This window comes from Cheilinus undulatus, linkage group 23 (genome assembly GCF_018320785.1).
Source record: "Cheilinus undulatus linkage group 23, ASM1832078v1, whole genome shotgun sequence".
In the NCBI taxonomy this organism is placed as follows: Eukaryota; Metazoa; Chordata; class Actinopteri; order Labriformes; family Labridae; genus Cheilinus; species Cheilinus undulatus.
This window is the reverse complement of record NC_054887.1, coordinates 15863737-15879420: the sequence shown is the minus strand read 5'-3', so window position 1 is coordinate 15879420 and position 15684 is coordinate 15863737. Positions and strand designations below refer to the sequence as shown.

At 41.1% G+C, this 15684-nt stretch overlaps 1 protein-coding gene across 1 annotated transcript in view; it reads right to left on the bottom strand.

Moving 5' to 3' along the window:
• LOC121505830 (synapsin-3-like) overlaps positions 1-15684 on the bottom strand; it is a 158227-nt gene that overhangs the window by 124932 nt on the left and 17611 nt on the right. Inside the window, exon 2 of the mRNA XM_041781382.1 lies at positions 10083-10549. Coding sequence (XP_041637316.1) covers positions 10083-10489 — 407 coding nt within the window. The 5' untranslated portion in view covers positions 10490-10549. The remainder of the gene's footprint in view (positions 1-10082; positions 10550-15684) is intronic.

The window sequence follows — 15684 nt, the reverse complement described above, 5'->3', positions numbered from 1 at the left end:
TACTGAGGAGATTTTCTTTGCTGGAAACATGTTTTTACACAGTGATTAAATTCCCCATATGTTGCTTTAACTCGTGTTTTCTCCTCTGAAGGATGCCGGGCTCCCAGTAATAGAATACTGTTAAAAAATTAAGATGAATTGAGCAGTCAAGTTAAGCCAATTTAATCTATATCAACAAATCATAACACAATTTATCGCTGGGAATGTTCACAGAGAGGCGTTCTTTATGTAGTCATTATATTATTATTTGAGAAGACCTTTCAATCCCCCCTTAAGCACATACAAGAGCCTGCATGGGCCAAAAAACATGCCATGAAGGGTGTGTCCAATATATTTGGCTTTAAGAATAGTGTGGAAGCCCCAGCCATGTTTTTGCAGATCCTACAATAGAGCTACGATGTGCTTTTATTTTGAAGGATATGTCTCCACTCCGTCCTATTGAATCTTCTGTCCAATCTTAAGTCCAAACAGGGTCCCCATGTGAGACCAGTTGAGAATCACTTGTTTTGATCAGTCCACTTAGCTCTGTAGTGTACTAGGACTTCCTACAGGTGGCAGCATAACCTAATAAAAGAGTCATACTTATTCAGTCAACCACATATTTTCACTGGTGTTTCTTTTTAAACAGAGCTGTAGTGAAACTAAGGGTGCTTTCACATTAGGCCCAGTTGTTTTATTAGGTTTTTCCACTGGTGTCTTAGTTTAGTTTAGTTTAGATTTTGAAAAAATACTTTGTTTTGGTTATGTTTTTATTATTTTTAGTTTTAGTGTTAGTTTTTTTTAACGATATGGGACACCTGTCAATGACCAGACCCAGAAGGGCTCTTCACTTTTCATTTTATTTATTCAATTTGTATGTTTGTATATGGTTGTACAACTTAAGACCCAAAATTAACCATCATTTGAAGTCTTCTGCAGTCAAATAAGGCCACTTTACTCTCTCCAGGTCTGGTTGTTCATGTCAGTCAGTCTGCTGCTGTCAAAGACAAAAGCTAAGGAGGTTTTGTCTCTGATTTTATTTCATTTTAGTTAGTTTTGACAGCAAAGAATCTAGTTTTACTTGGTTTTCGTTTTTCTTATAGAGCTCAGTTTTTATTTAGTTTCCGTTGACCAAAATGAAGTTTACCTTTGAATTTTACTTATTTCATTAGTTTTTAGTTAACTGTAATAACCTTGATTAGCACACATGAAAAATTATAAGGCCGGTATAATCGGCTAAACAGTTCAAATAGTTCACTAAAGTCAACGTCTCAGATCGTTGATTCAACAGCATCATGCAACTAATGCAATTTTTTTGGCTGTTAAGCTAACAAAGAAATGTCATCTCCAAACAACTGTTTGTTCAAGTTTCTCACCAAAACATAGATTTTCTTTTTAGTTACAACCCTAATTCCAACAAAGTGGGGGCAAATGTCATTCAAATAGAATGCAGTGATTCTCATAATCCTACATGCTAGACTGTAAACAACATATCAGATGTTTAAACTGAGTTTTTTACCATTTAATAACAAAATATTTGGTGTTCTGTGACTAGAAGCATGAATCCTGATTTAACGGTTATATATTCTTAAAGGGGACGTCCCACAAAAACATTTTTTAGCTATTTTGCACAGAAATCTGCTTGTCTGGAGAAGCTACTGATCCACAAAATGTGAACTAAGCCTTTGATTGTGGCCTAAACAGGGTCATTTCTTGGTATAGGTGGACTATGCAAATGCATAGGGCCCCACAAGCCAGTAGGGGGCCCCAAAGCTGAATGTTCATTCTCATCTGAGGAGAATTTAAATTGCATGTCTTTACCCCTTACATGCTTAAAACAAATGTAAGGATAAAATGAGCCACCATGATAAATTGAGGGTGTCATTGTGCAGATGTCTGCAATGTCTCAGATATTTGCCACTTAACATTACTTTAACATTACTTAAGATTAATTAATTATACAGGGCTACAGTTTTCTAGTTTGAATAATCCATCCGCTATTCATACAGCCGAGTTAAAATTTGGATGAAGTATTTTGTTTTATTCAAAAGAACCTTAGTATCACAAACTGAAGTGTAATGTAAACTATGCTATATATGACTGTTAGCTCTGCCCACGGAAGAAAATATAGGTTAACAGCATTAATAATTTGATATTAGAGTCTGTTTAGCTCAAGAAGTGTAGCAGATTGTGGCATGTTCGTGATTATAATGGATTATGAATCTCTCCATCATAGTTTAGCAAACTAGGCCCCCCAAACAGCATCTTGCACAGAGCTAGAAACGGCCCTTCCCCTAAATTTCTGAAAAAACAAAATCTGATGGTTTGTTTTGGATCTGTGGCCATTGTGACATCGCAAAGAGTCATTACAATTATAGCCACCCATTATCTGGTATCTCTACCTTCATGTTGGCACATCCACAGACACCAGTCCTAAAAATGTCTGCACTCAGTCAAAACACTAAAGGGAACAGGGGAGGAGTGGTGGTTTTGTGTTTTGTTTTGGTCTGAGATGTGAGGTGCCACATCTACAGGATATCTACTCTGAAAATCACAAACTGGACTATTTTGCTGAAACAAACTTTTAAAAATGGCTGATAAACTGAAAACTGCAACAACATTTTTGTAAGTTTATGAATGTGTTGAACCATCCTGACTTGAAGGCAGAGTTAAGGTATCACAGTGTCCATCCATCCATTGCTCCCTGCTTTGGGGATGAATTTCCTCTTGGGCATTCCAGCTGAGAGGCTGAGGTCTCTGGGGAAACACTGCTCTGTCCTGACAAGCTTGGCCTCTAGCAATGACTGATGCACAATAGCAGCACACAGTACTGAGGCAAAGCCTCCGAGAGCATCCCCACCACCATCCACAATCCCTCTTGCGTGTCTCCCTCTCTCTAAGGCTGACATGCAAGGCATTTTTGCCAAAAGGTTGTCAGTCTGTTTGCACTGTGTTCTGAATGATATGAGCCTCTGATTGCTCAATTCAGCCCTGCTTTGGCAAAGGGTTTACTTCTTCATGTACCTTGCAGAGTACGTTGGTGGCCCTGAGCCATGTGAAGTGGGTTTTAATTTCATGTTTTGTCATGCAGGGAACCCACACACTGCTGTACATCTCAAGATTAAAAAGTAGAAGAAAATCTCTCTTGGCATCCGTCAGTCCATGCCGTACCTCACAAACAGGGCAGAAGTTCAAACAGTGCAGCCGCAGAAAGTGTAGTACTGTAGTTAGTTAAGAAAACTAGATTCCATTATATTTGGCCCTGTCATTTGGTCTGACTGGGATGTCCAAACCTCCAGCAAAAACCTATAAACTATGAGCTATGTCATTCCATCCAGTATCAGTGAAGAACAAAGACTTTGAGAAACTTTCTGCTCATATTTGACTTTGTTTGTTTGCTTGTTTGTTTTGGGTGAACTAGCTGTTTGAAACACTAGATCTACCACATGGATAGAAATAAGCAAGCTTCCAACCCACCAGATAAAGAACTTAAATCCATGACTGATACAGAGGTCTGAGCAAAAAGAGCTTAGGACAGCAGCGGCTACCATCAACCACTACCCTGAGCTGCAGCACTGGCCATTTAAATACTGCAACTACAAAAAACTGACAGTTTTTCATCACATGAACAGCAGAAGAAGATGCTGATTTAAGCTCTAAGTTTTTGTCATTTTAGATCCTTATCCAGCAGCCAGGGCACTGTTTAAAAAGGCAATTCAACCGTCATCACTGAGTGCTAACTGGCTAACATTAGCTAACAATATTATGATAACAACACTAGAAAAATTGAGACAACCTAGAGATTTGCACCCTTTAGCGTGAACGCACAAGTACAGGCACATCTCGGCACTATCATTGCAATGCCTGTGGTTATAGATGGAGCTTTGGCTGCATTCATTTTATCTGTTTTTCAGCACTCTCTTGAATCTTACACAGCAAAAACTGGAGAGTTGAATTCTTAGTGTTAATCATTTCAGAGTTTAACTCCCAAAGTGTAACTTTAACTCCGTCCTGAGTTAAATGACTGTCATTGATGAAGTTGACAGTTTTGAACCAAATGGAGTCGGACCAACTCTTTCGAGATTCAAGTAAATTCAGCTCTGCCCGCTGAAATTTCAAATCCCGAGTGTCTTCCCAGAGTGTGTTGCAGAGTGTGTTTAGACGCGTTTCTATGTTGCCTGGTGTACAGTGATCAATGCTGGGATTACTTGACTCTTGTTTCTGGTGGGTTATTGTTGTTTTTAGTGTGAAACACTTGCACCATGAGTGAAGTTATCCACTGAGTTGGTCACTTCCTGCCTGTGGTAGAGCATGGTCTACAATAAAGAGAGGAGTGCAGATTTTCATCTTGGGGTGTATTCTAGCTCTGAATCAGTCTCCTTGGTCCATTGTTGCCATAAGACACCTGACTTTGTCACAGGTGTTTAATGCAAGGTAACAATCTTTATTAAGCATGATGAGTGCTTTGCACTGTTTAAAATATTAGAACTATAAATACCTTAGATTTGTGATGAGTGTAAAAAATTAACGCTTTTAAAATTCTAAAACCCTCCAGAAGTCGTTCAAAGTATCAGTTGAATTATTAACACTCAGAAAATTTTAAATCTTACACTATGGAAGTTGAATTTAGACTAATGATTTTGTTGTGTTCTTTTTTAGAATAAAAACTTTTCAAATAACTTTGAAAAGTGTTAAATTAACACTCAAAAGTGGACACATATACACGTTTCTGGTGTTAGATTTAACACTCAGTGTTAATTTAACGCTGGCATTTTTGCAGTGTTTGGATGTGAACCAAACATTGCATTAACACTGGTAGTAATGGGGGCAGTGTTAAGCAACATAGCCAACAAGGCTACATTTAAAGGCAGAGACCTATTGGGAAGCATAATGAGTCTGCAAGGGCAGAATTGCAGATTTGTCGGCTGCGGTGGCCCCAGTAAAACCAGAGACCACATTTAGGATTCGATTCAAAGCTGATTTATAGAAATACATGAAAGTAAAACACATACGTTTCGATAGTGACTGTTAAGAAACTCATTGAACATCACTAGTATTACATTTAGCATCACTACAAGGCTGTAAAGTCAAACAGAAATTTAAAAGAGGGGCTTAGACTTTGACTTGACATTGGCTACATTTCAAACAGCAGAGCAGAATACACTACAGTATTTTTTTTTCACATTTCATGAGTCAACAAAAGGATTCAGCCACCTTAAAGCAGGTTTAACATTGTCCTGAAAGCAAACACTGTGAATAAAAAAGCCAACACCATCACACAGACAAGTTGCCAAAGCAGCAGCCAAATATTTGGTCCTTTTTTTTAACGACTTTTCTTGTCTCGGGGGTCAAGCTTTAACGGTGGAGCTGCTGCTTCATGCTCTGCCTGCCTGTTTCAAAGTCTGAACTCGCTGACTTTCTCCTCTAACGCTAACTAATATAAAACGTTTCAAATGTGTTAAACTTCTGCTTATGGTATCAATGCTGTTTTATTTTATATGAATCATGAGCAGTATCAAACACTTAACTATAGCTCATATCTGTCACTGATAGTTTTGATCATAAGTCTTCATATGCAGAATGGAGTGATAGAACAGAACAATTATTGCAATATACTTTAGTCAAAGTCTTTTCTTATGTCTATTTAAAGTAAATTAAAAGATATTTCACAACCAAAGAAGCTCAATGGCATCTATTTTGTCTGAATCTTTTCCCTCCTAGTAATACACTCAGCGAGCTCTCGGGCCATCCACAGCACGACCAGGGGTTGTGTCTCCTTCCCGCCTGATGGTGCCCCCCAGGCACCTTAACACCTTAACTTTAGTCTTGATATTTTGGTCAAAACATGCTGAAAAGTTCTGCACAGTATTGAATATCTAAAAAAAAAAAGTAAGAATATAAGCTTGGCTTTTGCAAACTCCAAGTGGGCTTTCATGTGTTTTGCACCTAGGAGAGACTTCCTCTGCTATAAACCCATTTTGTTGAAGGGCTGCAGTGATGGTTGTCCTTCAGTCAGAGAGACCTTCAGGTTCTTGACTATGCCTTTTACTAAAGCCCTTCCCCCTGATCACTTAGGTTGGTCTGGCAACCAGCTCTTGGAAGAGTCCTTGTTTGCTTTATAGTTCATGGCAGAGGTGTCAAAATACGGGTTGTCATAGATTGAATAAAATCAAATTAATGAGAAAGTCACTGACTGGGATAGTACTAAGTTTCATGGTCATTATTGGGCAGATGTTGGTCTCCTCTGGAGTTAAGATATGAATTACACAGAATTTCTCTTAATTTCAATCCTAAAACTTTTTCTTCATGCAGCCTAATCTTTATTAACTAATAAAGGGAATAATTTCATCCTGACGTTGCGTATGTTCTGCTGTGTTTTGAGATACAGTCAGTAACTGAGCATCTGTAGGTTCAAACACTGCAGTGCTGTTGGTTCAACGCAGTGAGAGGGTTTTATATGAAGCTCAGAAGCTATCACACATCACCATCTGCTGGACAAAGCCCTTCACTTGTGCAGAGTAATATCAAAGTATAAGGAAAACTGATGAGTGATTCTGTGTGAAGCTGGAGTTGAACTACAGTGCCCCTCAGTGGACAAAAGAGGAACAGTGTTCAGATAGAACAGTCATCAACATTTGGACTGAAATCAGAAGTTTTACTTATGAAACATGGTTTCTAAAGTGTTTTGCTTAACTGTAAAGACATATACATTATTAATGAATGACTGGACATAGGCTGTTCTTTGGAGAGTCTTTTTTAAGTCCTGTTGATCTAAAATAGGAATTTACGTCGGCACCTTATGACATCTGCTTTACTTTAGGAAAGCCACAGTTATAGACAACAACCCATGAGATTATTAACACCGTTTACGGCAAGACGTCCTCAGGAAGAAAACTCGTTTTTTAGAGCCAATATGCTCTGGGGCACTCTATACCTTTAAGAGGGAACCCTTAACTTAGTCATGATGGATCCACATGGTCATTGTGCTGGGCCCGATGCTCCTGGTCAGAGAACGGGAAGGGGTGGATCTTTCTCCAAGCAGCCTTTGGTTTACCCACGTAAGTGTAGTGACAGTCTGAGGTAAATTGACATGACTTAATCTATACTAGATGGGGAAAGTATATCTATCTTACTATAGGACCATAACTCTCATTAAAGTTGGGACAGATGCATTTGATAAATCAGTCTCCAGTGACGACCTGATATTGGTTCTTGCCTGACTTGCCCACCTGTTATGAAAACATCTCATACACTATTTTATTGGCTCTCTTACTATGATGCATGCTGTATGCATTGAGGCTGAAATAAAATTATCATTAAAGAGCATTCCTCAGTTGTCACAAGAATATATGGCCTCACATGGCCTTGATACTGAATGTAATCGAACAGCACATTCAAATCTGAGCCTCAAAGAAAACTGAAAAATAACACACAGGTGGCGTTTTTACAGTGGATTGCATTATAATGCATGGTTATTGCTGTAAATTGTGTCAGCCTTGCATATCATCAAAGTCCCTGGGGAAAATTTCTTTAAGCAGGGCATCCCCATCCTGAAAATACAAGAAATCCCCTTTACAAAGCTGCCTTTATTCTCTCTCCGTATGAGTAACTGAGTTTGCTTAGGTGAATAAAACACCCTGCTGTTCTCTGAAGAGTGAGGACGGTGCCTTGGAGAGTCGGAGCGAGCCTGGACGCCTCAGAGAGAGGATAAATCTCTGACGACTCACTCCAGAAACACCAGGACGTGAAGATGAACAGGCCCTTTTGGGATTTCAGCCAGGCGGATTAAAGAAAAGAGGCGGCCCCGGCTATTCAGAATATGTAGAGCAATCTTTGTGCTTTGACGCGGCTGTCAGCGGGAGGGCTTTAATTTAGTGATCATTTTTAGACCCCAGCTTGATCCCCCCACAGACGCAGAAACAGATGCTCTGGTGCGAAATGATTCTGGCTAATTGTGCAGATAAATTCAGAGGGCTGGAAACAGCTAATGACGGCTTCACTGAGGTCCATTTACCAGCAAATGTCAGGCAACAGAATAACAATTCATGATATGGCAGAGCCGGTTATTGATTGGAGAAGACAAACATGATAAATAGGCCGCTGCATGTCTCTACTGCAGGAAATCAATTCCTCCACAGTGTGCAGCCAAAGACAGCAGATATCAACCTCCAGCACACGTGTGTCACTCGTGAAACATGATCCCATCTCTTCTCATTAAAGTTCATTTGTTTTTATGACATCCACAGAGCGAAAGACCCTCCTCTTGTTACCATGACGATTTTGACTCCAGCATTGAGGTCGATGGTATGATAAAGCAAGGAATGAAGAGTCTTTATGTAAGCATGTTTTAATTTATAAAAACTATGGTAAGAAAGACATTCAGCATTAACGGCTTTACTTGGTTAATTGGCTTTGTGAAAGTACAACCAAGTCCAAAAAAGTTGAGACATGGTGTAAAATGCAAATGAAAACCAAATGCAATGATATGCAAATCTCACATTTGAATATATACAACAAATCAGATGTTGAAACTGAGACATTGTACCATTTCATGAAAAATATTAGCTCATTTTGAATTTGATGGCAGCAACACATCTCAAAAAAGTAGGGACAGGGACATGTTTTCCATTGTGTGGCATCCCATCTTTTACCGGTCTGTTAATGTCTGGGAATACAGGAGGCTACTTGCTGGAGTTTTGAGAGAAGGATGTTGTCCCATTCTTGTCTGATACAGGATTCAACAGTCCTGGGTCTTCTTTGCCATACATGTCATTTTATGATGCTCTACATGTTTTCACTGGTGAAAGGTCTGGACTGCAGGCAGCCCAGTTCAGCACCTGGACTCTGCTACTGTGAGGCCATGCTGTGTGATGGACGTGGTATGTGGTTCAGCATTATCTTGCAGAAACACGCAAGGCCTTCCCTGAAAGAGACATTGTCTGGATGGGAGCATACATTGCTCTAAAACCTGAATATACTTATCAGCATTGATAGCACCTTACCAGATGTGTTAGCTGCCCACACCACGGGCACTAATGCAACCCCATATCATAACAGATGCAGACATTCAACTGTGTGCTGATAATAGACATGGCGTCTGTGGTTTCCGAAAACGATTTCCAGTTTTGATTTATGACCACAGAACAGTTTTCCCTTTTGGTTCAGTCCATTTTTAATGAACTTTGGCCCAGAGAAGACAGCAGTGTTTCTGGAATGTGTCCAAATATGCTTCTTCTTCCCTGAGACCATGCTGTGATTTCCAGTACAGAATCATGTCTGTTTTTAATGCAGTTTCACCTGACGACCCCGAAGATCACAGGCATCCACTTGTCCCTTGCATACAGATTTCTCCAGATTCTCTGAAACTTTTGATATCATGTATTGCAGCTGCAGGGATATATTCAAGTTTTTGCTATTTTACGTTGAAGATATTTTCCAAAACTGTTCCACAATTTTGAGGGGCAGATTTTTGCAGATTGGTTTACCTCCCATCTTTACTTCTGAGTGACTCTGCCTCTCTATAATGCTCCTTTTATACACAGTCATGTTACTGACCTGTTGACAGTTGATCTACTTTGTGGAAAAATGCAGCTCCAGCTGTTCTTCATTAGCACCACTTACTTTTCCTTACTTGCTCACCGTCCCATCTTTTTTGAGATATGTTGCTGCAATCAAATTCAATGTGGCAACATTTTTCATGAAATGGTAAAAATGAACATCTGATATGTTGTTTGTGTTCTACTGTGAATGTCAATGTTGTGGTTGTACTGTTGATTGTTTTTCTGATTAGTTTTGAAAAGCTAAGTTGAATATAAGCCTAACTATTGTTTGTTTTTTAGACAAAGTTTCACGGGAAAGGGGTAAAGTATGACCTAAGCAGATTTGAAGCTGTATGAGGTTGATGTTGTCTTTATTGTTATGATTGTATTGGTATGGCTGTATAAAGTGTTATTGATAAAGCTCACTTGATGGTGTTCACCTGCACTCTATCTCAAAAAGAAATAAAAAAAGTTTGTGAGAAAAAAAAGAGATAAACTGTAGCAAATTTTGAAAGTTTTTGAGCTTCCACTCCACAACAATACCATGCTAAAACTGTCACTCACCAGTCTGTGTGCTGATCGTCGATGACCAGCAGGATCTTGGGTTTGCGTACCACAGGCTTCGGTGGCTGACCGTTTCCTGATGAGGTGCCTTCAGCAGCTGTTGCAGCTGATTTGGCGTGTGCAGCAGCAGCAACGTTCTGAGCCATCTGAGCACTCTTCACCACACTGGAGAATGAGCTGAGGAAGCTCCCTGGGCTCGCAGTGGAACCCAAAGCCGGGCCTGGGGCTGAACCCGAATTCTGAGTCTGACTCGGGGCACTCGGGGGCTGCCGTCTCTCTGTGGCCGGGGAGGCGGGGGAGGAGGTGGATGAACCCGGAGGGGTCGGCCTCTGCAGATCCATCATGTAGCCGTTGGGGAGGTTGGCCACAAAGCTGCTGTCTGACAGGCGCCGGCGGAGGTAGTTCATGGTGGTCGGCTGGTGGGTCAGTCAGGCCAGACGAGGTGAGGGGGAAGAATGCTTGAAATCCTGAACAGGGGGCAAAAAAAGGAGAAAAGGATCCGTCATATCTATCCATCCATCCATTATTGTTAGGGGTCACAGGAGGCAGAAGACAATCCCAGCTGTCAGTTAATGAGAGACAGGGTACACCCTGGATCAATCAGTCAAGTCTGACATACACTGACTATAAAAAGTATTAACCCATTGGATGCTTTACCCTTTTAACGATTTTATAAGTCAACCAAAGGCAATATAATTTTGGCTTTTTTGACAAAAAACTCTTTCATCACTTGCAGACTGAATATAATTGCCTCCAGAATTTTTCTGTTTTCTTTCGTTTCACTCTCTGCTTTTAAACTGCCAAGAAGCATTCCTGCAGCATGATGCTGCCACCACTGTGCTTCACAGTGCAGTGTTTGGTGTTTGCCAACATAACATGATAACACTCACACCTATGGTCAATTTAGAGTCACCAATTAACCTAACAAGGCTGTTTTTGGACTGTGTGAAGCATCCAGAGAGAGCCCAGGCATGCACTGGGAGAACATGTAAACTCATAAAAGACCATGTCTGATCTTGGGTTGTTGTTTTGTGTCAGCTCTCGTCTCTATTCGGCACATTAATGCACACGTTTCGCCTTCCCAAGATTAAAGGTTGGGATGTGAAAAGCAAGGGCGTACTAAGGTGGTAAACCATCAGTGCGACTCTTCTAAACCTGATTAGCATAGGATTAGATTACCCACACAGAGGGAGGGGGAGAAACCTCTGGAAAAATAATACAGTGACACAGCACTGATGATGCAAAGTTGCAGCGCGGTGATTCACGGCTCATTTCTTTGCAAAGCAGATAGAGCCTGCTGGGAGAAAGGAAACAGTTATATAACACAGGGAACCCAGCGTGGCAGAGAAGAAACGTTCAAACAGATTAGCTATCAAACAGCAGCGACGCCAGCGTGCTAGGAGAAGGGGAGAGAATCCCTTAAAACTGACTGAAACTAGGCCGCTCTCCTGGTAAATGGAGTTTTGGATGAGATAAAAGTGCATTTCTTATTGAGGCATTCCTTCTCAGGCGGATGTGCCCGATGTTTGAGGCTGTGTTCTTGTTAAATGGGAAGAAGGGTCTAACAGGGCAGCAGAAGGAGGAAGAGGAAGTGGGGCGAATGTGTTATCTTGACAAGTTAATGTAGTGAGATGATCATCATCAGGAAGTCTTTATGCAGAGTGGAGTCGTAGCTTCAGTTTGAGAATCTGCAGGCAAGGAACTCAGAAATCAGATCAGAGTACCTGGCCTTTGACTTCTAATGACAGGCATTATTAGTAACAGTAGTAATACAGATCAGAATTTAATTATGTTTCATTAACCAGATTTGCACTGACTCCCAAAGGGGAAACTCTTTTCTCCTGCCTCTCCACTAAAGTCAGGTCTGCAACTTTGACAGTAAACAAGCCAATTTAACAGCTGAATGACGTCACCCTCAGCTGTATGCACCAGAATTCCCGGACAGTAACATTTCTATGTGCTGGTATCCTTAGATGCCACCAGAAAGGTTGAAGCAGCTGTAGCCCAGGCTAAAGGGCCTTCTGCTCTGGCTCAACTACCTGGATATAAAAAAGTAAGACAAGACACAATGAGGGCAGGGAACACAATCACAAAATCAGCAGGATGTACAAGAAGATAGGACGCTTGGTAGTTACCAGCTAGTGACTGTGTGTCGGTGTGTCAGCACAGTTGACTGTGGAATATCCAGCAGGGATGAAATTTCAGTCTTATTACAAAGCTGGCTTCTATCACAGCACCACGCTTGAAGTCAATGAGCTCTTCTGAATGACCCATTTTGTATTAAAAAATGTGAGTTTTTGAGCAATTACAAGAATTTAAGTTAAACAGTTACTCCCCATTTGGCCTCTATTTGTACTGTGAGATTTAGAAAAAAGGAATAAAAAATATCATGAAATAATCTATATGAATTTGGACTATCTTAACCACTCAAACAAAAAATAACAAAAAACACAAGTTCTGTTTTAAAGAACACGCAATATCTCATTTTGATACCACTATGTTTTGCTCAGGATACACTAGAGCAGTAAAACTTCTATTTGAAACACATTTTACTTCCAATATTGCAATCCTTGCAGTATGTACTTTCTGATTTAGGACTTCTGTGATGCATCAGTTGTACAGTCTATGTTTAAACAAACTCCAGAAGAAACATTTGGCTCTTTATCTGCTTGTGCCACTCCACATTCACCAGCTAGTTGCTAACTTTGCCCATCTGCTCTTTGCTGCAGGGTCGATTTTGTTTTTTTTTCACAGAAACAGAGCTTTTTGCTGAACAGCTGCCGGCTGTTACTGAAACAAAGAATGAGAGCGATGTGATAAAACACTGCAGTTGCATGCCATAAGAATATAACAATGAGCCGAAAGATGCTAAAATACTTATCAGAGCCAAAATGAGCTGCAGAGAAGGGAAATAAATGGCACAACAATACATTTCACCAACAAAGACACCACCATTAAAGAAATGTGATTTAAAACAGTTCATTTTTATTGATGATGAGAGAAGTTTATAGCACGACATGAGGAAAAGGATATAGAGATGGAGGGATGGAGGGACGAGGGTAAGGGTTCAGGGATGATGTATAAGGGATGTAGGCTTTTGTCTAAACTCTTGATCAGGGACGACTGGATGTGGAACCAATGTTGGACTGTTTTGAGCTGGTTCTAGTATAACAGAATGGTGAGTTCGGGTGGCAGGAATTTTTTTCTTTCATTTAGGTGTCTGTCTCTTAAGATGGAAAAAAAGGAGGCTTGTGGATCGCCACCAACTAACTGCCAATGTCCAATGATGGCTGGTCTGTTACCTCTGCTGCTTTAGGGCAAATATCTGCTGATATTTTGTCTGTTACCAGGGCTACTGTAGGGAAAAGATCCGCCGATGACTGGACTGTTACCTCAGGATGCTGGAGGGCAAAGATTCTTCAATGACTGATTACCTCAGGCAACCAAAAGGTAAAAATCTGGCGAGTACTCATCCATTACCATAGGCAGCTGGAAGGCTGAGATCTGCAGATGATGGATCTGTTACCTTGGGCTGCTGGAGTACAAAGATCCTCTGATGACTAGTCTGTAACCTCAAGTTACTGGAGGGCCAAGATCAATCAATGATTAGTCCGTTACCTCAAGTTCCTGGATGCAGAAGATCTGCCAATGACTAGTCTATTGCATTTTTTGTTGGAGCATAAAGATCTGTTGATTACTGGTCTGTTATCTTGGGCCGCTGAATGAAGAAGATCTAGAGATAACAGGTCTGTTACCTCTGCTGCGGGAGGGCGAAGATCTGTCAATGACTGGTCTATTATCTCTGGTAGAAAAAGATCTGTTGATGACTGGTTTGTAATGTCAGGTTACTGCAGGGTGAAAATCTGCCAGTGGCTGGTCTTTCATTGTTTTTGGAGGGTAAAGATCTGTTGAATACTGGTGTGTTTTCTCAGGCTGCTGGAGGAAGAAGATCCACCAAAGACTGTTTGGGCATCTTGGCAATTGGAAGGCAAAGATCCTCTGATGACTGGACTGTTACCTCTGGCTGCAGAAGGTCAAAGATTCACTGATGACTTGTCTGTTACCACAGCTGCTGTGGGTTGAAGATCCTCCAGTGACTGGCCTGTTACTTCAGGCCGCTGGAGGACAAAAATTTGCAGAAAACTGGCCTGTTACCCAAGGCTGCTGGAAGTTGAAGATTTCCAGATGACTGATGTGTGACCTTGGTGACTAGAGGGCAAAGATCCACCAATGACTGGACTGTTACCTCAGGTAACTGCAGAGTGAAGATCTACCAATGCCTGGTTTGCTACAAAGGCTGAAGATCCTCCATCCACTTGTTTGGTACCTTGGCAGCTGAAAGGCAAAGATCCTCTGATGACTGGCCTTTGACCTCAGGCTGTTGAAGGGACAAGATCTGCAGATGACTGGTCTGTTACCGAGGCTTCTTTAGGGTGAAGATCCTTCAGTGACTGGTCAGTTACCTTCTGCTACTGGAGGTCGAAGACACACCAATGACTGGTCTGGTACCTCAGCTGCTGTACTGTGAAGATCCTCCAGTGACTGGTCTGTTACTTTTGCTACTGAAGGGCAAAGATCTGCTGATAACTGGTCTGTTATCAGGGTTGCTTCATCAGTTCTTCAATGACAGGTCTATTACCTTATGCTTGTAAAAACGGGAGCTAATCCAGGGACTGGTCTGTCATCTTTGGCTGCTGGAAGAAGATGATCTACTGATGACTGGTCTGAGGGCTGCCTGAGGTTGAAGATCCATCGATTATTGGAGGTGACTTTGTACTGGTGGAGGCAGGGATTCTGATGATATGAGAGGCTAGAGCACCAGGTTGTGTAGACAAGCAGATCTCAGCTTAAACTGGAGAAAAATCTGTACATTAGGAGTTAAAGAGGATTCTGGCTTATGTGGATTTTTGATCAATGTCTATGTTAAGGAGCATCTGATCTTTGGTACGCATGTTTCTTGAGTGCTAGCACTGGCAAAGGAATTAAAATGAGTGAGGCATTCTTATAGGATGGTTAATGTTCCTGAAGCATGTTTGGATAAAATTGTATTGTTATTTAACCCCCTGCTACCAAAATATAGATAATTGTAGCTTCTTTTAATTGCCATAGACACCAGGGATGGAATTTGTTGACAATAACAAAATAAAACTTTTTAAACTCATGTCTGAGGTTGTAGTGTTTTGCCCACAGGCTTTTTATCACAGCAGATGCTTGTTGTCTGGAGAATAACACTACAATGTGTGACGTAATTTGCCTTCCAGCGATGAGCCTGAACAGCCAGTCGTACCACACAGAGAAGGGGATCCCCTCTGGGTAATATGCTTATATCCCCCCCATTACAAAGCTCTGACAGAGAAAACTAGCAAGGCTTACGTCAAATGATGGAAAAACAGCAAGATAACAGATAAAATAATGGTGAGCAACAGCGAGTGGTAATTACACTGACAGAGCCACTGACAGCCAGCGCAGCCCTCTTTGTAACCTCTCGCTCCCATTGGACAGATAAGGGGCAGTCCGCTGAAAATCACTATCTTCACACCACTGCAGCGTTCTCCACCTTCTCCACTGTGCTATAAGCTCCTTTCTCTGTGTGCCCTCTGGA